Source organism: Abramis brama (assembly GCF_963993115.1).
Source record: "Abramis brama genome assembly, chromosome: 1".
Taxonomy (NCBI): domain Eukaryota; kingdom Metazoa; phylum Chordata; class Actinopteri; order Cypriniformes; family Leuciscidae; genus Abramis; species Abramis brama.
The window spans coordinates 65776662-65803815 of NC_139963.1; the positions used below are offsets into that span (position 1 = coordinate 65776662).

At 38.3% G+C, this 27154-nt stretch overlaps 3 protein-coding genes across 3 annotated transcripts in view; 1 reads left to right on the forward strand and 2 right to left on the reverse strand.

The window, feature by feature from the left end:
* LOC311082087 (uncharacterized protein) overlaps nucleotides 1-9694 on the reverse strand; it is a gene marked incomplete at its 5' end in the record, with an annotated part of 30922 nt that extends 21228 nt beyond the window's left edge. The window contains 2 exons of the mRNA XM_084112831.1: nucleotides 8889-9236; nucleotides 9334-9694. Coding sequence (XP_083968957.1) covers nucleotides 8889-9236; nucleotides 9334-9694 — 709 coding nt within the window. The remainder of the gene's footprint in view (nucleotides 1-8888; nucleotides 9237-9333) is intronic.
* A 7164-nt stretch (nucleotides 9695-16858) lies between these two features.
* Nucleotides 16859-21813, forward strand: LOC311089088 (uncharacterized protein). The gene is made up of 9 exons (XM_084123538.1): nucleotides 16859-16915; nucleotides 17575-17670; nucleotides 17800-18088; nucleotides 18324-18392; nucleotides 18703-18798; nucleotides 18964-19760; nucleotides 19881-20001; nucleotides 20093-20196; nucleotides 20309-21813. The coding sequence occupies exons 6-9, from the start codon at nucleotides 19692-19694 to the stop codon at nucleotides 20573-20575; spliced, it is 561 nt and encodes a 186-aa protein (XP_083979664.1). The 5' UTR covers nucleotides 16859-16915; nucleotides 17575-17670; nucleotides 17800-18088; nucleotides 18324-18392; nucleotides 18703-18798; nucleotides 18964-19691; the 3' UTR covers nucleotides 20576-21813.
* Nucleotides 21814-24381: 2568 nt separating this feature from the next.
* Nucleotides 24382-26259, reverse strand: LOC311082096 (SCAN domain-containing protein 3-like; the record flags this gene model as incomplete). Its single annotated transcript, XM_084112840.1, has 1 exon — nucleotides 24382-26259. One exon carries the CDS (start codon nucleotides 26257-26259, stop codon nucleotides 24382-24384), a length of 1878 nt encoding a protein of 625 aa, XP_083968966.1.
* Nucleotides 26260-27154: the final 895 nt, after the last annotated feature.

Below are 27154 nucleotides of genomic sequence, written 5' to 3' on the forward strand. Positions count from 1 at the left end.
TGATGTTGTATTCCACAATAAGAGCCCTCCAAAACTCATAAATACCCTGTCACAGACAGCATCACCAGCTTCACTCTGTCATGGTATAGAGAGAAGCAGACCGGGGAGTAGTTCAGAAACAGAGTTTTATTGAACAGAGGCACTGAGTGAACAGCAGAGATGACTGGTGAGTGTACATTGAAGAAAAAAAATGGGCGTGCAAGATGCAGATGAAGCCGCGATTCCAGGCTTGTGTTGTTTACGTGGAAATCACGTGACTAATGACAAACGAGGCCTCGGTTTGTGTGGATACATCATCGGTTCGGTCTGAGTGTCACTTATGGATACAGGGGTTCGAAACTCGCGTTTATTTTTACTGTCTTGTTATTAAAATAATCCTCACTATATGGCTGTATTATATTTCATGTCTATTCATTTATGTGTCAAGGTGAAATGCTTGCTGTGCCTAAAGGAGCTGACATACAGCAATAACACCTCCTCCATGCTCAGGCATTATCGAGCACTGCATGAGCAAGCACAGACTACTAATAATCCATTATTTAAATAATATTTTAGGCTCCTACAATACACCTGCATTTTATTTTATTAAAGATTCCAAAAAATAAATGTTGAATGAGGCCCTGGTTAACATGGTCATCACAGGCTCCCAACCCTTTTCCATTGTGGATGATGATGGGTTTAGGGAGCTCCTGCATGTGTTGGATCCCACTTATGTTATCCCAACTCGAAAGATATGTGATTAATAAAGTGGCTCATCATTATTTAACAAGTTCAAAGTAAGAGTAGCTGCATTTATTTTTATCCACAGGCTTTGAAGGTCATGGTTGATCATAAACACAAGGAGGCTAAGGAGAAGGCCAGAGAGCAGTTGCAGAAAGCTGCGGCTATAAGCCTTTCCTCGGACATGTGGACATCCCTAAACATGGATGCCTACCTAGCAGTAACTTGCCCTTTTATAGATGACAATGACAAGCTCTGCACTTTTTTTCTAGGTGTAGAGCATTTCCCTAAGAGCCATTCTGCTGAGAACTACTGGACATATCAAGCTCATGGAGGAGTGGGGCATAAAGGATGAAGTGAAGTACCTGGTAACTGATGCTGCAGCCAACATGATAGCATGTGTAAGATCACTGAATGTTAGGCATGCGATATGCACTAAACCTTATTGTGAATAAATCTTTTGATGACATCAGTAGCTTCAACGACATTCGATCCAAATGTAGGAAACTTGTGACCTATTTCCGAACCAGCACTACAGCAAAAGAGAGACTGGCCCAAGTACAGGAGCAGATGGGGAGACCAGTCCTGAAAATGATAACTGAAGCGGACACTCGCTGGAACAGCTCTTGTAACATGCTGGAGCGTCTCTGTCAGCTGAGAGAGCCAGTGGGGGCAGCCCTGACCTCTCTAAAGACTGACGTCACCCCTCCTACAGCCCTGGAGTATGAGGCAGTCCAGGATGCTCTAGATGTTCTTGCCCCTTTCCGCCAGGATACAGTAGAGCTTTCGGGAGAGAAAAGGGTGTCTGCCTCCAAAGTAAAATAAACTGTTAATAGTTTAACATTACAGCATGTTTTAATATTTTCCCCTGTCTAATCAAACCCAAACAGACATATATGACTGATGTTTTAAACCTCATGTTATTAAGTTACAATGTAATCACTTATATTATTTTACAATGGCTTGGAAGATATTTTTTTTTTAACCTCAACATAGCATAGCCTAACCCCTTCGCTGCTAGCTTACCTCTTCTCTGCTCTGCGTCAATAACAAGCTCTGTTCTCAGTGTAGCAGTAGGAGATTTCCCCTTTCTTGTCTCTTGCGTCATTACCCTTATATGGTAATGGGTGGATGAGGTAATTAGGACCTGTGTATTTAAGTGTGTAAACAGGAAGCCCTAGAATGTAGGCTTTGTCATACCCGCCCCTCTTCCGGTTATCGGTGTCACGTTAGTCGAGGTAAGTGATGGAGGTTATGCACAGTTTTGTGTGGTTTTAACAGTGCTAAGAATGTTTTTATTTTTTTTAAGTGATGGCTGTAGCCGTCTCGGCAGTGTTCCCTGGGAGTTGTGTCAAGCGCTCATGGAAAGCGTTAAGGTAGGCGATTGCAATGGGAGGTGGGTAGTATGGGGTTAGTCAAGTTTAATGGGGTTTATTGTGTGTTTTAGCTGAACATTCGTGAGTGCATCCTGACATCGTGAGGTGTGGTTCGTGATGTGTGTGTGATTCTCGTGTGGTATGTATGATTTAGTAAAGGTTTTATATCCCTTGCTTGAACTAACGTTAGACCCTTATCTGAGTGTTATGTTTTGTCTTGCAGTCTCCCGCGTACAACGTGATTAACTCAGGTCGTGTTGCTGTTTTTCATGATTAGGTTATTTCCTTTGTTTTTCGTGACTAGATCAGTTTCCTTGTTTCTTGTGAACGGATAGTTTACTTTGTGATTACTGTGATTATTTTGTATTTGTATCGTACCCACTAATCTTTCTTTGTTTCTTTTGTTCGTTTGAGTCAAGGCTGAGTGTACAGAGGGGGAGGCTAGTCACCTGGGTGAACACATTTGCTGTGAGGTTGGAGCACCAGGGTTGAGCACCTCGACTTATTTGGTTTGCCGTGCACACATAAATGGTTGAGCGCACAGTTGTTTATAGCTAGCTTGCCACCCCTAAAGTAAACTTTAGCCTTGTTTATATATATATATATAAAAAAAAATTTTTTTTTTTTAATTAATTCTTTTTTTTTAATATATTTTGTGGAGACGATACATTTGTTTTTTTGGTTGTGATGTTTTGTTTGATGTGATAACTTGCTTGGATCACGTATGCCTGGAGGAATGTTCTTTTAACATTGTTCTTAGTATTGTTACAATAAACTTGCCAGTGATTTATACTATTTAAAGATACAAGCAGAATATTTTCCTCTCAAATAAAATTATTTGTTTGTTGAATTACACGACTCTGACCTTTCTCTGCACCACCGAACCTGGGTTCCTTTTTATATTTCCTTGGGTGTAATTCCCAAGGTGGCGTACACTGAAAAAAATGATTTATTGACTTAGTTGAATTTACTAAAAAAAATTATGTTAATTGGTTCCACATAATTCATTTTAGCTACATTTAAACAAATGCATTACGTTGAACTAAGTTCAACTTGATGCATTTGTTTAAATGTAGCTAAAATCAATTGCGTGGAACCACTTACGATAAAAACATTTAGAAAATTCAATGAATTTACTGAAATCATTGAATTTACTAAAAAAAATTATCGTAAGTGGTTCCACGCAATTGATTTTAGCTACATTTAAACAAATGCATTAAGCTGAACTTAGTTCAACGTAATGCATTTGTTTAAATGTAGCTAAAATCAAGTATGTGGATCCAATTAACATAATTTCTTTTAGTAAATTCAACTAGTCAATAAATAATTTTTTTCATCTGTATTGAGTTATACTACAAAAATACTGCTCCGGTCACATCAGAATAGGTTATAAAGCGCTGATAAAGCTGTGAAGCAGATTTGAGGAAGTGAAACATGGTGTCGAAATGTTCAGCGTTTCCTTGTAGCTCAGAGTGTGGTAATGGACTCTCTTGTCTAGTGTTTAGTGCTGTTATCATCCTAGGTCCCCCTTTTTTTAATTTTTCTTTCTTTTTTTAAAAAATTGAAAATTAAGAAAAAATGTTTTTCTTAAAATAGCAGTTACTGCCAAACATACTCCTGTTTTCTGTAATATTGACCAAGACATAGTCCTGTTCTGAATCGTCTGTTTCCACATTGTCTGGTTCAGAGTCATCCTGATATAAATCACTCTCCGATAAAAAGATATGTACCTTTTAAGGTGGCAACCTTCCGGTCTCTCTTGTGAAGCCGATACAGAAGTAACTTAAACTGCAATTCTTCGACTGGCCACTAGAGACAGACTGCAAAAGAGAGTCAATTCCACATTGAGGAAGTGTCTAGAGACTGTGAAACATGAAAATAAGTAATATTTTTTTCCTTAAATAGTTTTGTAGTTACTGCTAAACATATGGGTAAACATACAGTAAATCACACAAAATTTTATCAGTCGGATGTTTTAACTACTTCAAAATGGCTTTTTTGGTCACTTATATCTGAATATTTATATAAAACGACACAGACATCAAGACAATATAAATATAAGTTCACTCAGCTAGTCCTATCACTTGAAGCAGAAAATCCATCCTTCTGTCCTTTTAAATGTCCGTGTTAAAAGAGCACTTTCAGTCGTTTAGTGAAGCTGATTGCTGTAGCTTATATCCGACTTAGGCATGGGGTCAGAGATGAGGAACGATCCCAGCTTTTTCCCTCTCTACTTCCAGCACTGCACCTTTCAGAGTTGAGAAGCAACATCCAACCAAATCATGGAAACCTAAGGCCTTCTTCTCAGTCAACAGAACAGAGATCGAAATTCCTATAACTGGGATGAAATCCCGACTCCAGAAGCTCATACCATCTTAAAGCTGTAGATGACCAGATCGTTTCAACATCATTGGTGTGCATAAGGTACGAGGTCAGTGTAATGGTCATCATAATGAACCCTTCGCTCGACGTTTGGACTTAGTTGGTAACGTCTGACTAGTTTATTGTGTGTGTGAATCGAAACATTCAGACTTTCACATCAGAACTATGAGGGTAAATTTCAGCTTATAAATATGAATATTTTGTTCTCAAACTCAAATCTACAAGCTCTCTAATTTTGCCACTCTTTTACCTTCATACAAGTATTCATTTAAAACGTGAATTCCAACTTTGAAACTTTCCAGCAAGAGCAAGTTTAGTTACGTCTGTTTTTACAGGAATGGAAGAGACAAAAACTTTTCTTTAAACCCATGATTTTCATGCTCTTTATTGTCACATGTGAAATAAAGAAATAAATAACTGACATTTAATTGTGTGACATATACACACTGCAAAGTCAAATTTTAGGCTATTTTATGACAATATATTGTGAGCAGACACTGATGTAATTCTCAGACGGACGTCTCTCTGTAGAAGAAACAGCTGATATACAAGCTGAAGCAAGAGGATCATTTCAGCATGAGCTTCTGCATGAAGATGAAGGTTTTCAGACAGAAATCCAGCGGATAAACAGACTCCAGTCATGGAAGAGGCTTGTGAGACACTAGATTGAGTCTGGCCTGTATGAAAACACATCAGGGCTTCTGTCTCTAACTTTACTGTAGCTGTGATGATATAGATGAGATTCTGTGCTCTGACCAGATGATGATTCACAATAAATCTCATTCATATCCACAGGACATTCAACAAATATCTGCTCCTGATATGATGAGCTCATGATCTGTATCATTAATGTTTATTTGTGAAGGTCTAGTTCTTGTTCACAGAGGTGTAAAGTTCATCCTGCGGTTGATCTTCTCTTCCTCTGATGGCAGCATAAGTCACTGTATCATCATGATCCTGAAAGAACAGATTCTGTCCATCAATGTTTGAAACAGTGCGATTATTATTCTTATCAGAGCATGAGCTTCATTTATCTGAGAGTCAAACTCATGTGCTGGTATCTACTCACATTGAGTGATTTTACAGGCTTTGTACTGGAAGAAGTGACCTCAGAATAAGTCACATCATCTGTCTGCTCCTAAACATCAATGCAAACGTGCAGAGAGTCAAGTTTAACACACAGAACAGACATATCTCTCACTATAATATGTAGAATAACACAAAAGCTTTTAAATCACATTATTGAACAGACAGTGAACGTAATGTTTGATGATTTAGTGGACTCACATTGGCTCTTGCAGCGGGAGGAACGGACATGTTGATCGTCTCATACGTCCCTTTATGATCATTCTCATCTTTGACCTTCAGAACAAACAGTTAAACTGCATGAATGACACTTTATTGAGCTTTAAAGATATTAATCAAATCTAAATCACTGCATTACTGAACTCACCGCAGAGTCGCCAGTCCCTCTTTTATTATCTGAAAACAAGTGCCTCATGAAATATGAGTATTTATGATAAAACACACATGTGCAAAAGACAGAATGTTAAGCATTAAGCTTTTTCAACAATCAGATTTTGTTGAAGCATTAAAATGAATAATAAAAATGATTGTTGACTTGATAACTCGTTGATATTGACAGGATTTCTCAGCAGGAATAAACTTCTGTTTGAGAATTTCATATAACCTCATGTTTCTATGATACTTACAGTCTGAACACGAAAAAAAAATCTAAGTGTTTTGTAAGGTTAGCACTAGGCCGTTTTTTTGTGTTCATTTCTAAATTAAGGCTATATTACCGGTTTAATATCAGACAATATTTTCACACCTTTAAGGTGTGGTGGATACATAGGCCTACAACAAAATAAAATGATACGACCGGCATAAAAACTGGGGTATTTTTATAATAATAAACGTGAATCCAATGTGTAGGCCTACTCGCAATTTTATTAGCAGCGTCCTTGTAACATCGCGCCTAAAGACAACTGAGAAAGCCTGAACACAAACAAAATGCCCCCAAAAAGAAGAAAAAAAAGCACCTTAAAGCTGTCACAAAGAACAGGCAAAATTAATGATTATGAATATGTAAAATATAGCAGGAGACATTTTAATTAATTTTATTATTAATTAGGCTAATTAATGATATTTTTTTATTATGCCAGTGTCGGCTGGAAAGATGAAGTTGACTATGCTGACTCGATCGCGATCTTCGCATTTATACTTCTTATTTATTAAATCCAGACAATTGGTTGATGAAACATTGATTAAAATTAAGATACAATTAATACAAAACTTAATTAAATTTAAAGACAGGCGTTGTGCTTTCTGTTTGATCTCTCTGTGGGAAGTTTTAAAGCAGTCTTTTAGTGCCGCTTTCAGAGTGCTCACGTCCGTAACTGAGAACTGTCCCGTCTGTAACATTGTTTTTTTTGTTGTTTTTTTTTTGTGAAATAAATTTCTAAATAAATGCGCCTGTGCGACTTAGGCTATATATGTTTTTTCTTCTTCATTGCGCATTTTTTTGACTGATTTACTCCGGAGTGACTATTTATTATTTTTGTGCGGCCCGACATTTGGTAAATTGGTAAATGTCCCATAAAGTCCCATCCTTTAAAGCAGGGGTTGTGTCCCGTTGACCGGTCCTTTGCATTACGAATAAAAGCAGAATCAATAAAGTAAAAAATGTGATGTGCAGTCAGGTTTGAGTGTGTGTGCTGTTTGAACGAGTGTTCTCACTGATACGCTTGTTGTGATTCGCGGAGTTTTGCCGAGTTTTCTAGTCTTGATATTGTTTCTTATTCAAAAGTGTTAAAAAACATGGCGGATATGCGCGACCGACGGTGAGAGGTTTAGATAAAGGTTTGAGTGACTAATCAAAGTTTAACCTGATAGAAAAATATTTATTCAATGTTATCTGTGTTATATTTCTTCTGCAATAACAATGTGGACTTTTATAAAGATCGGTTTGGCCATTAACTTTTAAATGCATATTTCATTAATATGAGGAGAGTCTTGTCATGAAAGACCTGCGACTGCAGATCAACGTGCATTTCTCTCCGATACGGTAAGAAATTAAATTAAATGTGGAGGATTTTATCTTTGACAAGATGATTGACAGGTCAGTTTGAGGGTCAGGATGTGTGTAAATAAGCGACAGAGAGCAACCGTTAAAGACGCAATTGTATGACGTGATAGTTTGTCCCAAAGCTTGTCTATTCTTCTGCTACACACTCAAAAGTATGCACCTTTTCTTCACAAAAAAAAAGAGTACATACTTTTAGGGCGTAGTATAAGAAGGCGAATTGAGCATTAAGGCCTGTTCACACCGGGATGAAATTTGCGCACGATATTCGCCGACGTTTAACGTTTAACGCCTCGTGACTAAACAAAGGGCACCAATGTGAGTGTGCACACCGACGCGAAAAACGCCACGCGTAAAAGCGTCGCTGTGTCAACCAATGAGATTGAGTACAGCTTATGTACGCTCAACGGCTGTCTGAATTCGCTCACTCGTTTTCATTCACTCCTTCAAGTGAACGGTGTTAGTAGGGAATAGGCCTAACTTAGTGAATGAGGGTTTAGGGGGCGATTTCGGATTCAACCCATGTTCTCAAGCAGTGAAAAATAGAGGACACTGACAACGCGCTGACAGACAGGACAGAGCAGGAAATATTTAATATGAAACAAAGTCTCAACTTTCAAATTTGACAGATTGCCTCAGTTAAAGCCAAGTTCAAATCCACCGACGTTAATCTACTAACTCTCCTGCTGCTTTGTCGGACAAAAATGGTGGATTTTGATTGGTCAGACTCAGATCACATGTCAATCAAACTCCCTGCGAAGGATGAATTGACGCTAATTTAAAAGTGAAAGTGAAGTGCACATGCAAAGTGAATCCTGCACCAGCTTTTTATAAGCGATGTAATTATTATTTTTCATGGATCTACAGTGAATGCACTGCATGGATGAGTTCAACATATCGTCTTCATGTCTTCATGTGACGCTTTCTGGGAGAATCGAGTGAAAGAACCGGAGTGTTATATGAACACACTACTCTCACTGTTTATACTAAACATGTCCTAGAATATGCATAAGTACGCTAATTGGGACACACCATAAAAGTCCATGAAATGAAACTAAAACAACAACTCAATGTGACAATCATACTGTAGAATATGACAGTCATATTTTGACGAGTTAACACTGAAGATAACCATATTTTAACTTTGATCATCATATTACATAAAAAGTTAATATTTGCAGTTCATTAGTTTGAAGCAATGCTCTGAGTTACTCTTCTGTGAGAGTCAAAGAAGCTTTTGTTCCCTCAGTTTGTTCTGGTTCAGTGATACTGATAGACCTTAGTGTTACTGACATTATGAGGCTCTTCTAACACTGTTTTCTCACCTGAATACTTGACAGTGTATCTGACTGAGGTCTCGAGTTGATTTCTGAGAGTAAGCTGACATCTCCACTCTCTGTTGTCATCTTCATTCAGGAGTGTTGTAGTCAGAGTGATGATGATACAGCGATATTGAGCTGATGATGATAATATCTGATATCTGGAGTCTGTCTTCAGATCAACACCAGCCTGATTCACCCACAACAGCTCAGTTCTCCTGACCCAATAATCACAGGAGACTCCAGTATATAAATACAACTGACAGGAGAGAGTCACAGAGCGGCCTGGACTGATCTCAGTCTGTGAGGATGAAGATGAGGATGATGATGATGATGATGATGGAGACACTGAAACTGAACACAAGACACAAATAACAGACTCTTCAATCATCATCTGAGTTTACAGGGAGAATCTGCCCTATTCAAATTGATCACATAATCATAAACTTACCATGAAGAACATGCAGAGAAACATAAACATCAGTTCCTCGTTTTTGGTCTTTTCCATTCACATTTATCCATTGTTGGCAGGTGTATAATCCATAATCTTCTCCTGTGACGTTCTTGATGTTCAGAGAGCAGTCAGACTCCAGACTCAGTCTCTCATTTCTCTCTGTGTCGTTATTCTTTATCCCTTTAGTAATCAGTTCAACTGTTGCTGAATGATTGTTATAGTAGGTCCACGTACAATCTTCTGATTTGCAGTCAGAACGAGTATTATTACAGGACAGACGCACATTTTCACCAGAACTGATGAACACATGATCATCCACTCCACTGGTACCTGAAGCACAGTATATCTCAGTGATCATTATGACATATATTAATAAATTAAACCATAAAACATACCAGCATAAAAAGCAGAAGTTTTAAATCATAGTCTTTGTCCTCACTTAAAGCAAACAACACACTCTCCAGAATAAACTATTAGTCTTTATCAGAGAGCTGTTCAAATCACTGACACACTCTTAATATCATCAGATGGTTATGGTTATATAGTTATACTTAAAATAGTTAAAAAATAAATGTATGAGATGATAATAACTTATACCATTAATTGTACCCAGCATATATGTAAAATGTTACCAGAGAGAGAGAGAGAGAGAGAGAGAGAGAGAGACGTTTAACCACTTTTTTATTATTCTATCATATTATTATACAATGATCATCACATTTCCATAATTCATAACAATACTTAATAACAATGAGTAATAAATAACATTTTAAGTTCAATATTAATTCCTTCAAATTTCAGCAATATCACTGAAACAATAATTTATCATCATCGTCATTCACAAAAATATAATTTGCCTTTATACACCACTTTTTAAAAAAAATTAGCATATCATTGTTCATTTTATACAATTCATACTCTATTTTAACTCTGGATTCGACCAAAGATTTGAACAATTCTACTATATTAATTCTTTTATCTTCATTTTCAATTTTATATGCTTTCCAAATAGTTCTATAGTTCAATAACTTCGCTTGACCAATTAAAAAATTGGAGAAGGTTCAGGACTCACTTTGAGACTTAATATATTTAAACCCAAAAATAAATACTGTTTTTGAAAAATTCCAACCGAAACCTTCAAATATATTTTCTAAGAGATTCCAAAGAGGTACAATTCTATAACAGTCGGAAAAAATGTGAAACACAGTATCCGATACATTACAAAATTTACAAACTGAAGATGTACTAAAGTTGCACTTGAACAAAAATGTTTTTGTTGCTAATGCACAGTGCAGGATACGCCACTGTAAATCTCCTGATCGTTTTGGCAATGGACTTTTATAAAACAAACGCCATGAAGGTGATTGAACATCAGGGACAGATAAATAACTTTGTTTCCGTCTTATTTTTAAGTTGTTCACAAAATCTTGACTTCACACAAGCTATATACAAAAGTCGCTTACTGCTTTCTGAAAATGACATATGTTGAAGTTCTTTTAAGGAAAGAAGTTGTCTCATATCCCCATTATCCTGCCAATGGTGTTACAAATAATTTAGGAAAAAAGCATTGATTTGAACCATTAACAAAATAATCTTCAAGAAACTTGTTAAATGATATAGGAAATGATGATTTTAACTTGCTTAAAACATTCTTCACTATCCTTTCTGACTTCCTGCCCATTTGTTTAGTTATTTCTTGTGCACAAAACCATGTACTATGTAAGATGAGGTGGAACTTCTTCCCGCCACTGACCACAAAGTAATGCTTCCGTTTTATTAAAATGAACCTTCGCTGAAGATGCTTTTTGAAACCAGTCCAGACACTTGCTCAATTGAAAAATGTCTTCTTGAGATCTTATTATGACTGTAACGTCATCAGCATAGGCAATAAGCCTTACTACAGTAGTTTCTGATATATTGGGATTGAGGACTGAAATACCTTGTAGCTTTTCTCTAAGAACTCTTAAAGGTCCCGTTGCATGCGATTCCATGTTTCAAAGTTTAGTTAGTGTGTAATGTTGTTGTTAGAGTATAAATAATATCTGTAAAATTATAACGCTCAAAGTTCAATGCCAAGCGAGATATTTTATTTAACAGAAGTTGACTACAAAAAACGGCTCGATTGGACTACACCCCTCTACTTCCTTCATTAGTGACATCACCAGAACCGTGTTTAGACTAACCTCCGCCCACAGGAACACAGGCGTATTGATGGCAAAATGTCAACAGACGGTTGATGTTTATCTATAATCGGATACCGCAAAAGTTTAATTCGAAGTTGTTAGTTTGCTCTGTCCATTTCACCACGGACTGTTTTTCTAACCTGGGATAATATCAAGCAGGCTTCTCTCAGCGTTTCATACTGACGAAGGGCGCAATTTCAACTATATTCCAGCAAGCGGTAAGTAGTGATTTAATATGGAAGTAACGATCAACTCCACATCGTTTCTCTTAGTAGGATGAAAATAATCTTACTTAAACTGTGATTAATATACAGAAAGCGATCAAAGAACAATCCCTTTCCAATCGCCCAAGCTGTCAATCACACAGCGCGAGTTTATCTGGACTCTTGCCAAAACTCATTATGAAATAAATGACGCTGTTACACTGCACAACGAAGCTCTTACTGTATTTATATACCTCATGTTTGCATTGGTGAAATCATTAGTGAGAGTACAGAAACTGCGTTGCAATGATAAGATCTTTTTTCACGCGATCAACAGACTGTCATCTGCTCAATGCTCACTGCAATTTTTTATGTGATTGAAATAGATCTAAATACTTAAAAAACTTCTCACGATTCGTTAATCCCGATAGTTGTAATAGTAAAAACGTATAATAGCTGTAATAGTAAAAGTTTTCCAGATAGTTCCACATGTAATGCCAGATATTTCATATGCAAGCATTTCAGCCAATCACAGCAGTGGGCGTTTACACTGAAGTCTCACAGCAGACACGCCCCTTCAAACAGAGTGTTCAAACCAGGGAATGAAATCAGGCTAGGAAAAATGCCTTTTATTTCTAAATTATAACAATTTTTGATCTAAAAAACATACTAACATTATAAGGGCACCCCTGGAAACATGATAAAATAATAAAAATAATCCATGGAATGGGACCTTTAATAAAGGTTCGATGGATATTGAATATAAGAGTCCTGAGAGGCTGCATCCTTGTCTTACGCCTCTGCGCACAGGAAAAGTTCTTGTTAGTGTTCCGTTTAGCTTCAACATACTGAAAACATCTGTGTAAAGTATCTTGATCCATGAGATGAACTGTTCTCCAAATCCAAAAGCTGATAAGGCATTAAAAAGGTATTCGTGGTCGACTCTGTTGAACGCCTTTTCCTGGTCAAGTGATAAAAGGCCCACATCAAGTCCATAAATCTCAGAAAAATGCAACAAATCTCGCACAAGAAAAAAGTGATCAAAAATAGAACGTCTTGGAATACAATAAGACTGGTCTTTATAAATGATTGAAGCCATAACATTTTTCAAGCGATTTGTTAATGCCTTTGAAAGTATTTTATAATCTATCCCTAAAAGAGAGATAGGGCGCCAGTTCTTTAAAACCTAAATCTCCTTTCTTTGGCAATAAAATAATTATTGCTCTTCTGCAACTGAGAGGAAGAATTCTTGATTTTTCACATTCAAGAAACACAAAGTGCAGATCTGGTCCAATCAATGACCACAAAGCCTTGTAAAACTCAGACGTCAGTCCATGCAATCCTGGAGATCGTCCCACAGACTGCTGTTTAGCAGCCTTGCTCAACTCTTCAAGTGAAAGTGGCTTTTCTAATTGCGTCTTCTCATCTTCATTCAATTTTGGAGTTCCAGTAAGAAAATAATCTGTTGCTTCAGAATCACAAGGTTCAGCACTATAGAGTTCCTCATAAAAGGACAAAACTTGTGAAGTAATTTCTATCTTATCTGTTGTCTCTCTTCCATCAGATAATTTAAGATGACTAATTAACTTCTTTTCTCGAACCTTTTTCTCCAAAGCAAAAAAGAATGATGTTGAAGAGTCCATGTTGTTAAGCTGAGTAAATCTTTTTTGTACTATTGTTCCATGATCTCTTTCTTCATGCAAATTTCTCAGGAGAAAATTATATTGTTCAAGCAAATCCACACTTGTTCCACCGCTTCCACTTATGGATCTATTCAATCTCATGATTTCTTGTTCCAACTGTTCGATTTTCTTCCGAATTTCTTTTGTATTATTTTTTTACATACTGTTGGAAAAAAGACTGAAAATGGATTTTCCCAATGTCCCACCAGTGACTTAGGGATTTAAACTCTGTCTTTCTCTCTCTCCAAGCTCTCCAAAAGAAATCAAATAGATGTACAAACGTGCGATCTCGCAACAGAGTGTTATTAAAATGGCAATAAGATTTGAAAGTATTACTCGATGTTGTAACTATAACAGAGACATAGAAATGGACAGAAATTGGAATAGGAACAATTTTACTATCAAAAATGTTTCCTCTTCGATATTTCTGAACATATATTCGATCTAATCTAGCGCCCGATATTGTATTGGAATTCACTTTCAACCATGTGTGCTGCCTACTTTTGGGGAAAGATTCTCTCCACACATCTACAAGGGAATAAAAAGTTACTACTTTCTTAAGAGCTTCAGCGGAATTAGGATGCGATTCGTCATGATTCCTATCAACTATATGATCGAGAGTACAATTAAAATCTCCAGCCACAATAATCAAGTTATCACGAGGAATATTAATCATTGCATCCTGTAATTTCTTAAAAAATATAACTCGTTCGTACCCAACATTAGGAGCATATACATTAATAAAGGAAAAAGACAGACCTTGCAAAATAATATCCACCCGCTGCATTCTTCCAGGAATAATTTCTATCATATTGGAAGCGTTACCCTGAACACTTTCTGATATGAGAACAGCTACTCCAGCACTTACACTGGAACCATGGCTAAGAAAAGCCTGTCCTTTCCACTCACTTAGCCATTCTGCCTGGTTAAATACATCGGTGTGTGTTTCTTGCAAGAATATCACACTTGACTTTTTAAAAGCCAACAATTTTAAAAGTGCACTTCTCTTTTCTTTATTACGACGTGCATTTACATTTAAAGATCCGGTATTTAAGGATGTCATAATATCTTAATGCAGCAGGTGATATCACTGAGTAAAGTTTGGCATGCTATTTGGAGAAATCCATTTAAAATCACTGCTAGTAAAAGTTAATGTAAGCTATGATTAGCGATGCTAGCCCTGGCACAAGTCACGCGCCGCGCAGACACGGTAAACATCTCAATTTGTCTAAAGTAGCCTTATGACCAAATGGTAAAAGGTATCACGCTGAAATGTTCTAAAACCTTGTGTGTTCATTTTTGATAATTCCAATGTGTTCACCATAGTATTTATTACACAAATGCAACAAGCTACTTCTCCATTGCAGATCATGTCTTGAGTCCTCACTCAATCGATCAGTATAATAAGTAAATAAAACACGGAAGGGCATTTGACATTTTGTCTTGCATGAATGTTTTTGAGTTAGTTTATAATTTGCAACACAAGTCTGACATACAGTAGTGGAAAAAGTGCCAATCTTCTTTTGGAAAGTAGGCTTGTATGAGCCATGCCGACAGCAACTTGTAAACAGAGCGTGCACGAGGAGAACTAGGCTCTCTCGTGCACACGTTTAATAGGCGTTCCCTCTCGGGAGCAGGTAGAGTGTTGCGCATATGCATTTTTTTCAAAAAGTGGAGAGGGCGGTTGTTTTCTAAAATTCGGGAAAGTCCTCCACTATACCTTTTATCGGAGCAGTTAGTTTTCCGTACCGTTCAAGGATTTCTTTCAAAGTTCCTTCTTTTATGAACGGTGGTACGTTTGTAACGGTGGAAAGTACAACTTTCTTAGAAGGATTTGACAAAGGCAGTACCGCTATAAAAGTATCATTCACAACAAGTCCTTTCTCTAACAGTTCATCGACCACTGAAACTTCATTAAGAAATATAACGAGTGCTCTGTTCATCCTTGAGGCTGATTTAATATTTAAACCACCGACCTGTTCGCTGATCGCTATCAGTACGTCCTCAATTGACATGGAGTCATCCGGTGTACACTTGCAACCATGGTCGAGGGTCAAACGTGAAAAATCACTGCCTAGCTCCATACCTGCACGCAAATTTGCACTGACCATAGTCAGCGCTCCGAAGTTAATCTGACAATTTTACTTAAAAAACAGTTTATAATTAAGTAGAAATGGGAAAAAAAACAGGGAACGCCGAAAAATCAAACATGCTCTGATGCAAACACTCTTGCCGCTACCCACAATCCTCAGAGAGAGCGAGAGAGAGCGAGAGAGAGCGAGAGAGAGAGAGAGAGAGAGAGAGACCCAAGAAAGGGACCCAGAGAAAAAAAGAGACAGAGCAACAGTTACAATCTTCTTTTATCCTTTCCCTGACCATGTGACTAAAACCCAAATGTGAGACGTTCAAACTGACCAATCAGATAATTACAACTTCCCCCACCGTACTAAATGTGTGACAATTCATCGACCGGAGTACACACATCTTGGCCTACAGTGATCACTATCAGCCCCTCTGTGCCTTTAGGAACTACAAATGGACATTGAGGTAGAAAGAGGGGGTGGAAAACAGTAAAGCAAACGTCTATAGAGAAAATACAGATTTCTTTACCTGTGAGAAGTGAAGAGAGAATGATCAGTCCCAGCAGACACAGATCACACTTATCAGCCATTTTGTGTTTCTGTCAGTCTTTCTCTTCATTATATATAGTTACAGCTCTTCCTTTAAACATCATCATATCCTCCTCTGGTTGGTAACTTCCTGTCATCTGACAGACTGAGTGTTTAAATTCTGCTAGAGTTGCTGTTTAGTGACACGATGCCACAGTGAAGTGTTGCTTTAAGTGTGTGTGAAGTGCATACTGTGAACCACACTGTCTCACACACACACATCTGCTCTGAACAGTTTATTGGCTACTTTTGCACACGCGAGAATTACTGTTAGTCTCACTTCTTTATTTTAGCAGTTTCCCACATGACGTTATAATCTAGAAATACGATTATTACATTATTAGTGAAAAAATTGTTTGTTACTGAAAAGGTTTCCACTATCCATAGAAAATTAAGTTTTTAAGGTATTTTGAAATGATTAACGTCAGCTCCAGTTTGGTGAAACAGAAAGTATTTGCACACACTTAATGAGCGTCTGTAAAGCAGATATTAAATGTCTTCAGGAAGAGTTTCTACACATGGATTATAATGTTCTGCTTTACTCTCTCCAGCCCTGAGAAAATAGATCAGATCCGCCACTATATTTCGCACACACACCCTATCTATCTATCTATCTATCTATCTATCTATCTATCTATCTATCTATCTATCTATCTATCTATCTATCTATCTATCTATCTATCTATCTATCTATCGCAAGGTAAAAGTGACATGGCCCCTTTAAGAGTGTTTGTTTGTGGGCGGAGTTTTGCACGCGATTAGATTTCCGTGCGCTGTTTAAGACCGGAAGAGCTGTGGTTTGCGTGGGCTACTGGCTTTGCTTTCCGTTTGAGACAAAGAAGGTAGGCTAATTGTTGCTACTTTCCCTCCACATTCTGTATTTATTGTTGCCCCTAAGTAGTGATGGTGAAATGAAGCTTTGTGAAGCACTGGGGCTTTCCCCCTTGAATGTATCATAAAATGGTTCATTACTCGAAGCTTTTCAACACGTTGCACACTAACGACATCTTGTGGTCAAAAGGTGGAAAAGCTGCCTTTCTGTCCCAGAAGACACATCCATTATTTTTTTTAATTGTTTCATTTAATAAATCTCCTTGTGCTCTGTAAACCACAAAGCAATACAATTAATCCTCATAATTCATGTGTTAGTGTTGATGTAGTTCTTACACAATGTATGAACAAACAACTGTATGAATGGAATTATGAAAAAAATAATAATAAATGGGACTAATTAACTTGTACAGAAACAATTCTTATGAATCTGCTTTGATCTACAAATGCAGCCTTATTCACATAAACTTTAGCCTCAGTCCTAATCCTACGAGTTCATAGGCAAGTCTCATATAGGCATATATAATCAAAATAAAAAATAAAGTGCTCGTGAACTGGGGAGCTGACATTTCATTTTGTGGGTATTTAATAAATTAAAGATTTTTATTAAGGAATAGGACTTGTTCAACAGTGTGAGGGCTATTTCTTTTTTTATTTACTACTACCGAAGGGCATGACACTCGAAACCTGCTCGTGGGGCTGGTGGACGTGTGTTAGTGACCATTGAAAATGGCGCTGTGGTGCTGTTCAACCCATCAGAGCATTGGTAGGGTTTTATGTGTTTTTGGAGTGATGTAGCTGAGGGAGTGGCAATATTTATTTGTGTAGTTTATTATGTTTATTTTTTTATGTTATATTTATCTGATGTAACATTTGTTTATTTTGTTTTCTTTAGGATTTCCAGTGTACTTGCCATTGCTGTCTTTCCTCCCTCCTTTTATCACTTTTTGGGATATGTAACTTTTTTCTTTCTTTTGGTTTTGTTGGTTAAGGTCTGTTTATTAAATTCATATTTAATATTGTGACGCGTCTGGTAAGGCTGGGTATTGATGCTGTTATTAGTCTACATAGGGGCTGCTTAAACTATAATGGTCAGTTTCCTGAGCATTCTTTTATTCTGAGAAGCAACTGTGGCAGAGAGGGGGACACTAGGACCTGGGGAAGAATTGTGTGAGGCATGACTGGTAAGGGTGCTAGAATTAATAATTGTCACACAAATTAGACCAGGTGAAACAACTTATTTAAAGTGAGACAAACGATCAGAAGACGAGAAGGTGAATGGGAAGCTGGGCTCTTTGTTTGTTCAGGGGCGAGCTGATTCAGTGCATAACGCAAACTGCTAAAACAAGGTAGTAACTGCTTTTATGGTTTTAGTTAGTATTTTCTAAGCGTAATGTTATGTTCCTTGTTTGTTTGCAGCATTTTGATTCTTCATGAGCGGGGCTGATGACTAATATATCATTGGAAAGCACAAGCTACTAAAATAAGGTATTAGCCGAATTGATAGTTGCTATTAAATTGTTTCTGTTTATGTACTAACGTGTGCATTTTTATTGTAGGACTGGCACCGATTGTTATCTGTTTAATTTAGAGTTTTGTTTCTTACTGTTTCTATTTAATATGAGGTTTTAATGAGTTCCTGAACTCACGTGAAACAGCGTTTTAAGTGTGACAAGCAAATGTCGAGTGAGTCCCTCTTTGATGACATTTGTGGGGAAGTAATGACATAGCATGGTGTTCATGAGAATGAAGGATTGCTGAGTTGTTTGTTTAAATGTGTTTTTGTTTGTTGTTTTAGGTTTTCCCAGGCGGTCGCACTCGAGGGACAGTGGGCGCATGTGTGGTGTTTACTTTTATTGGATGCAGTGGTTTGGTGTGAGGGTGTCACATATAGGTAAATGCTGTGGTGAATTGATGGTTTGTTTTGAGCATTAATTTCTTCACTCCACTTGTACCTCAGTGTACTGCCTGGGTTGGTTTATTTTGTTCTTTTTGATTATTAGGATTTACCTGTGAGCTCATTAAGTGGGCTAGGTTACACAACTAATTTGTTTTATAGGCGGGTGTGGTCTCTTTGGTGGATACCCTCTGTTGGTGCTGCATGTACACTGGATACAGCGCTCAGATGCTGGAGACAGAAGACGGATGACGGAGGACAGGAAGCGGATGATTGGAGATAAAGCACTGACGAGGAATCTTCCAGGTAGGCAGCAACAGGTAAGTGTTAGGTAGGAGTGTGTGAGGTCACATGAGGAGGAGACCAGACAAGGAAGTGAAGGGGAAGTGTAGTGGTGTGACATTTGAGCCGAGGCGTCGGAGCTTGTGTCGAGAAAAAATGGGCGTGCCAGATGAAGCCGCGATTCCAGGCTTGTGTTGTTTACGTGAAAATCACGTGACTAATGACAAACGAGGCCTCGGTTTGTGTGGATACGTCATCGGTTCAGTCTGAGTGTCGCTTCCGGATAAAAGGGGTTCGGAACTCGCGCCTCCTTGTGGGTGTTGCAGGAGTAGTAGAAGCAGTTGTAGAGTCAGAGAGTCAGAGTTAGAGAGTTGTGTCATCGTCATTATTGTGTCATATATGTGTTAGGGCTGTGTATTATTACATTATATCAGGTTAGATTAGTTATAGAATATTGTTATTATTAATTACAGTAGCTATATTATAGTATTATATTAATTAGATAAGATTACTTGTATTGCTTTGGATTTTTGGATCTGGACTGGACTGCTTTTTGACTTGGATTGCCCTTTTGGATTTGTTTGCTTTTTGTGACCTTTTTCCTTGTAATGGAGCCAGCAAGAAAGAGGAGATCCTGCCCTGTCTGGGACCATTTTGAAATGGTTGCTCACAATAAGGTATGTGTATTATTATTATTATTATTATTATTATTATTATTATTATTTCTGTCTTGATATTAACATAATCCTCACTATATGGCTGTATTATATTTCATGTCTATTCATTTATGTTTCAAGGTGAAATGCTTGCTGTGCCTAAAGGAGCTGACGTACAGCAATAACACCTCCTCCATGCTCAGGCATTATCGAGCACTGCATGAGCAAGCACAAACTACTAACAATCCACACAGTAGTCAAAGTAATTGATGATAATAATAATAATAATAATAAACATTATTTAAATAATATTATAGGCTCCTACAATACACCTGCATTTTATTTTATTATAGATTCCAAAAAAGAAATGGTGAATGAGGCCCTGGTTAACATGGTCATCACGGACTCCCAACGCTTTTCCATTGTGGATGATGATGGGTTTAGGGAGCTCCTGCAGGTGTTGGATCCCACTTATGTTATCCCAACTCGAAAGATATGTGATTAATAAAGTGGTTCATCATTATTTAACAAGTTAAAGTAAGAGTAGCTGTATTTATTTTTATCCACAGGCTTTGAAGGTCATGGTTGATCATAAACACAAGGAGGCTAAGGAGAAGGCCAGAGAGCAGTTGCAGAAAGTTGCAGCTATAAGCCTTTCCTCGGACATGTGGACATCCCTAAACATGGATGCCTACCTAGCAGTAACTTGCCCTTTTATAGATGACAATGACAAGCTCTGCACTATTTTACTAGGTGTAGAGCATTTCCCTAAGAGCCATTCTGCTGAGAACTACTGGACATATCAAGTAGGGGTGGGGAAAAAAATCGATTCTTAGATGAATCGCGATTCGGGACGTGGACGATTCTGAATCGATTCACAAATGTCAAAAATCGATTTTCTAAAAAAAAAAAAAAAAAAATCTAATAACGTAACATTGAAGGAACGCAAAAGGCGGAACTCTGAAGCGGACGTGCAGTGCGCGGACAGTCTGTGGCGTGCACATAACAGAGACGCGTACATAACAGACGCATGATGGCTGAGCGCCAAATCCGAACGGCACCAGAGAATGTCTTCGTTAAAAGCTAACGTATGGAACATTGGCAATTTCATTGTGATCTATTTAGTATTTTTTTGTATGAGAGCTAATTTCTGTATTGTTTAGTTTTCACATCAATATGCTGTGTAAACCGATCTGATCTGTATGCAATATGTGCAATGCCAGTCACAAAAAGTTACATTTTGACTGTAAGTTACTCTCTGCAGAATGTTCATTCACTTTCTTTGCTATTTTTGATTGTGGTATACAGCAAACATTTCAAGTCATAACTCTTTATTATTTAGTTGTGTATAAGTCAAGAGCGACTTTGTATGTTACTAATTATTCAGAATATGCATAAGTCCACAAGCATTATACGTTATGATAGCTTCTGGTACATAATTCTATATTTTTGAACGAAAACTGTTTGTGAATTTGCTACAGCAAAATGTTTTTTTTTTGTCTGAAGGATTATATTGCTCATTGGAAATAACAAGAGGATGTTGGTTAGAAGTCTATTATTAAATGCTAGAGATTCAGAATATGCTGAAGTTTGTATTAATTTACTACAAGTATGCTGCTAGTACAGGCACACATTTATTTTCCTGTTGGTTCTCAGGGACATATGCTGGCAAATGTAACCTTACAGTTGACTTGCCAAATCACTTCCATTTGTTTTATTAATACAATTAATATAGGAAGTATTGGAAGTAAGTTCGTTATGGGTCATCATAAATACTTTGCTTTAAAAGTACCAAGTAAAAATATTTTTACAATGTTTTTGATAAAAGGCACTTCCCTGAGAATTGAACTTAATAAATGTGAAAAAGACACTTTAATGTCTCTGTTTGTCATTCTGTATTGCAAAGCAGATGAGAGTAGATCATGATCAGAAACCTGATTAGAAATCATTATGAATAAAATCGAATTGTTTTGAATCGAAAATCTTTTTGAATCGAAAATCGATTTTGAATCGAATCGTGGCCTCAAGAATCGGAATCGAATCGAATCGTGAGATGGTAAAAGATTCCCACCCCTAATATCAAGCTCATGGAGGAGTGGGGCATAAAGGATGAAGTGAAGTGCCTGGTAACTGATGCTGCAGCCAACATGACAGCATGTGTAAGATCATTGAATGTTAGGCATGCGATATGCACTAAACCTTATTGTGAGGAAATCTTTTGATGACATCAGTAGCTTCAACGACATCCGATCCAAATGTAGGAAACTTGTGACCTATTTCCAAACCAGCACTCCAGCAAAAGAGAGACTGGCCCAAGTACAGGAGCAGATGGGGAGACCAGTCCTGAAAATGATAACTGAAGTGGACACTCGCTGGAACAGCACTTGTAACATGCTGGAGCGTCTCTGTCAGCTGAGAGAGCCAGTGGGGGCAGCCCTGACCTCTCTAAAGACTGACGTCACCCCTCCTACAGCCCTGGAGTATGAGGCAGTCCAGGACGCTTTAGATGTTCTTGCCCCTTTCCGCCAGGATACAGTAGAGCTTTCGGGAGAGAAAAGGGTGTCTGCCTCCAAAGTGATACCTCTGATGAAGATGCTTAATCACGCTGTAACGAGCAAGCTAGAAGGCCTTGATTCAAATTTAACATCAGCTGGGTGACAGCCTTGTGCGGAGGGTCAGGGAACATGCAGTACATTTAGAATCAATAAGGCTACGTCTACATTAATCCAGATATATTTGAAAACGGCGTTTTCGTTTTTAAACGCTCTCCGTCCAGACTAGCGTTTTCAGACGTTTCAGTGTGGATGAGAAACTTTTGAAAAACGCCTGAAAATGCTAAATTCACCTTTACTGCGCATGCGTAAAACCCCACAAAAGATCATTGATATGATTCAGATGGAAAAATAAATAATGAAGTTATCACGCAACAGAACATATAAACATGAATATCTATTGGTACAATATGCGTCACATGACTAAATTTACGTCATCGTTTTTAAATACCACCGGTTTCACAGTCCACACTACAACGTAAAAACGGCGTTTTCAAATGTATCCACTTTGGAGTGCGTTTTCAAAAAGCTTAGTTTTCATTAATAAAACGCCGTCTCAGTGTGGACGGAAGGCCAAAACGGAGAGAAAAATATATGTTTTAAAATGAAAACGTATTAGTGTGGACATGGCCTAAGTGTGATGACCATACCCACGTTATTGGATCCCAGATTCAAAACACTGGGATTGTTAAGTCAAGGGAAACTGCAAGAAGCGGTATCAAGATTAAAATCTGAATGCGCTTCTGTAATCAGAAGTTCTGGTCTCCATTCTGCTTCCACCAACACACCCCCAGCTCAGCTGCCAGCCTCTTCAGAAGCAGCTCAATCTTCACACAACAGCAATGAGTATATGCCTTTGTTGTGTGAGTAGTATTAACATATACCATGTGTCACTTTTGCTTGATTTATGACCTGTACCACTAGTATAGGATCCACTAGAATATTGGGCTCAACATAAGCATCAGTATCCTCATTTATATCAGCTGGCACTGGCGTTTTTATGTTCCCCTGCATCCTCTGTTCCATGCGAAAGGATCTTTTCCAAGGCTGGAGAGGTTTTTGTCCAAGAAGAGGAATCGTCTAAACCCCAACACACGTGAAATAATTCTGTTCCTCAATAAAAATCATTTGTAATCCTTCCTTCACCCACCCCAACCTGCGGTGTTGCAGTTTCCTATATATCCCCAGTCCCATTTTATACCCAGGCAATGGACAAATGTCTGCTCAGGTCATTGGTTCAGTATTGATTTATTTGTCTGCTGTTTCTTTGCACAGTCGCTAGGTGTCACTAGTGAGCAATGCTGAATGAAGCTTCGAGTAATGACCCTTTGAGTGAAGCAATGGGCTGCGAGGTCTCAGTGGTTCAGGAAGCCTCATTTTGCCATCACTAGGGAAGTGTCTCTTTATAGTGTGAGTCGGTGATGATGTTCAGGAGCGGTGAATCAGACTTCCGGGGAGAGGGAACGAGTGAGCGGAACGAGCTGATCTGGTGACTCCGTGACACACTTACACTGTAAAAAATTTCTAACCCTCCCAAATCAAAAATTTCAAGTGACCGATGAATTAAATTTTTCAATTGGCTCAAGTGAAATTCTTGTTGCAATAGTCTGTTAACATTGGCTCAATGAGAAATAATATGTCAGACTAATTGAAAAATTTAGATGTTATCGGTCACTTGAAATTTTTGACTTGGGGATTAATTTTTTTTTACAGCGTATTATTAACCAGATTTACTTTATTTCTGGACTCATATAAACACTGAGCAGTGTTCATTTAACACTGGTAAATTTGCTGTGTAGAGTTTTATTGCACCTGTGTATAATGACAATAAAGACTATTCTATTCTTTTCTATCCTACTTTATTTTGCTCTATTCTATTCTATTCTATTCTATTTTTTATGGATGTATGAAACATTCACAATAAGATGAATATCATTCACTTAGAACAGTGATTTTCAACCTTTTTTGAGCCGCGGCACATTTTTTACATTTACAAAATCCTGGGGCACACCACCAACCAAAATTACATTTTAACAGTACATATAATACATATAATTAATACTATAGTTTCTAAATGTATTTATACTCACTTAGTGTGAAGCCTGGGCCTGTTTCAATGAACACAAAATGGATATCCTGGCAGGAATGGTAGAAAGACACACACGAAGCTCTTCCTCAACAGATCTCAGTCTCTCTCTGTTTTTAGTTTTTATCGCAGTCAAGCTTGAGAAGCTCAGCTCACACAGATATGTGGTTGAAAACGGGAGCAATGTCAAAATAGCTTTGTTGGCCAGAATGGGGAACTCCTTGGCAACAGATAACCAAAAACTGTCCAAAGGAAGATCAGCAAAGTTTAGCTTTAAACCACGATCTTGTTTCAGTTCAATGAGTTCCTCTTGTTCTTTTAAAGTCATGTCCTTTCCAGCAACGGATGCTGAGCTGTATGGGTCCCTAACCCAGTCAAGGCATTCTGTGAAGGCTGAAGAGAAATAAAATGACAACTTCTCCTCAAGAGTTTTCAAATGTGTGCCAATCACCTCACACATTGCAGCAGTGTTGCCATCATGCAGTTTTTCGGTGAGTGGGAACATCTCAAGGTTGCCACGCTGCACATGTTGTTGCCAGAGCTGCACCTTTAAACGGAATCCGTTAATTTTATCAGTGCTTGTAAGCAGGTTTTCATTTCTGCCTTGCATCCGTGTGTTCAGTTCATTCAGATGATGAAATATATCAGCCAGGTATGCCAGCTTTGCACACCACTCATCACTTGCAAGCAGCTTTGAGTAATCGGACCTCTCGTTTGTCAGAAAAACTTTAAGTTCCTCTCGCAGCTCATACACACGGGCCAGCACTTTGCCGCGCGACAGCCACCGGACCTCCGTGTGGAGCAACAAGACTTTATGTTCTGCTCCCATTTCCTCACACAAAGACGCAAATAAGCGACATTTCAAAGGTCGCGTCTTCACAAAGTTCACTATGCGCACAACATCATCCAACACAGGAGATAGATCTGCTGGTAAGGTCTTCGCAACGAGGGCCTCACGGTGCAAAAAACAGTGCGTGACAGTAATATCTGGGTTTCTTTCTTTGACCCTACTTACGAAGCCTTTGATGCGCCCGACCATGGCTGCGGCTCCATCAGTGCAGACACCTGTGCAGTTTTCCCACGTAAGCCCGCCTTTGTCAAGATATTCCGACGTGACCCGAAATATTTCCTCTCCTGTTGATTTTTCTGGCAGTGCCTTGCAAAATAGGAAATTTTCTCGAATGGCGTCTCCATCCACAAAACGCACATTGGCCAAGAGCTGACAATGTCCACTAATATCTGTTGTCTCATCAAGTTGCAAGGCGAATTTCTTACTGACGCGCATCTTTTCCAAAACAACAGTTTCGATGTCCACAGACATGTCATCAATGCGTCTGGCAATTGTGCTATCTGAGAGAGATACTTTAGCTATCTCTTTGGCTGCGTCAGGGCCAAGCATCTCATTTACAATGGCTTTACAAGCTGGCAGGATTAATGTTTCTGCCTCAGTGTGGGGCTTTTTTGATTTAGCAACGAGTTCAGCAACAAGGTAGCTAGCTTTGAGGGCTCTCTCATTTACCTTCGTGGTTTTTCTCAAAAAAGTTGCCTGTTTCTCGTTGTTTGTACGTAAGCGTACAAAATAGTCCATCGGCTTATTTTGGACGGAAGGGTGTTTAGTTTGGAGATGGCGCTTAAGCTTGCTTGGCACCATGGCGCTATTGGAAAGCTTCTCCCCACACACCAAGCACAGCGGAGTTGGCGCCATCGCATCGCCGGTGAAAGTAAATCCGAAGGAAAGATAGCTTTCGCTGTATTGCCTCGAGCTCACCGTCTTGTCTTTTTTCTTTTGTCGACCACTCATATTAGGGCCCTCATCTGGGTCAGAATTTTGGCCAGGGCCCTGTTCGGCATTTGCATTTTCTCGTCTCAAAAACTTCTCCATCACTGTCACTTGCTCGTCTTACTGTCACTGTCACTGTCGCGTGTGCGCGTGTGCGCGGTCGCGCAGCGCTAACTATATTGTTTTTACAGGCATTCATAGCCTCTGCTGCCACCCACTGGAATAGAAGAGTATTACATTATCTGCCACACTTTATTACAGCACAGGCACCCAACAATGGTTAATTAGGTGACATTAGATAATTTCCCACGGCACACCTGACGATCTCTCACGGCACACTAGTGTGCCGCGGCACACTGGTTGAGAAACACTGACTTAGAAACATGAATTTTCATTTAATGCTAACTTTAAGTAGAGATATCTGCAGTATGATACAAATAATAATGCAAATATCCTCTTATTTTAATGTTCATAAACCCTGTCTAATCAAACCCAAACAGACATACATGACTGATGTTTTAAACCTCATGTTATTAAGTTACAATGTAATCACTTATATTGTTTTACCATGGCTTGGAAGATAATTTTTTTATCCTCAACATAGCATAGCCTAACCCCATCGCTGCTAGCTTACCTCTTCTCTGCTCTGCGTCAATAACAAGCTCTGTTCTCAGAATAGGTTAAAACGCTGATAAAGCTGTGGAGCAGATTTGAGGAAGTGAAACATGGTGTCGAAATGTTCAGCATTTCCTTGTAGATCAGAATAATGGACTCTCTTGTCTAGTGTTTAGTGCTGTTATCATCCTAGGTCCCCTCTATTTTTTATTTTTATTTATTTGTAAAAAATGTATATCAGTAAAAAAAAATTTTTCCCTTAAAATAGCAGTTACTGCCAAACGTACTTCTGTTTTCTGCAATATTGACCAAGATAGTCCTGTTCTGAATCGTCTGTTTCCACATCGACAGTCTGGTTCAGAGTCATCCTGATAGAAATCAC

Excerpts from the sequence above, each read along its gene's own strand:
- LOC311089088 (XM_084123538.1), top strand. The coding sequence starts at position 19,692 with ATGGAGCCAGCAAGAAAGAGGAGATCCTGCCCTGTCTGGGACCATTTT. Across the intron at positions 19,761-19,880 it reads AAATGGTTGCTCACAATAAG|GTGAAATGCTTGCTGTGCCT; the intron begins GTATGTGTATTA and ends TTATGTTTCAAG. Across the intron at positions 20,197-20,308 it reads GGTTTAGGGAGCTCCTGCAG|GCTTTGAAGGTCATGGTTGA; the intron begins GTGTTGGATCCC and ends TTTTATCCACAG.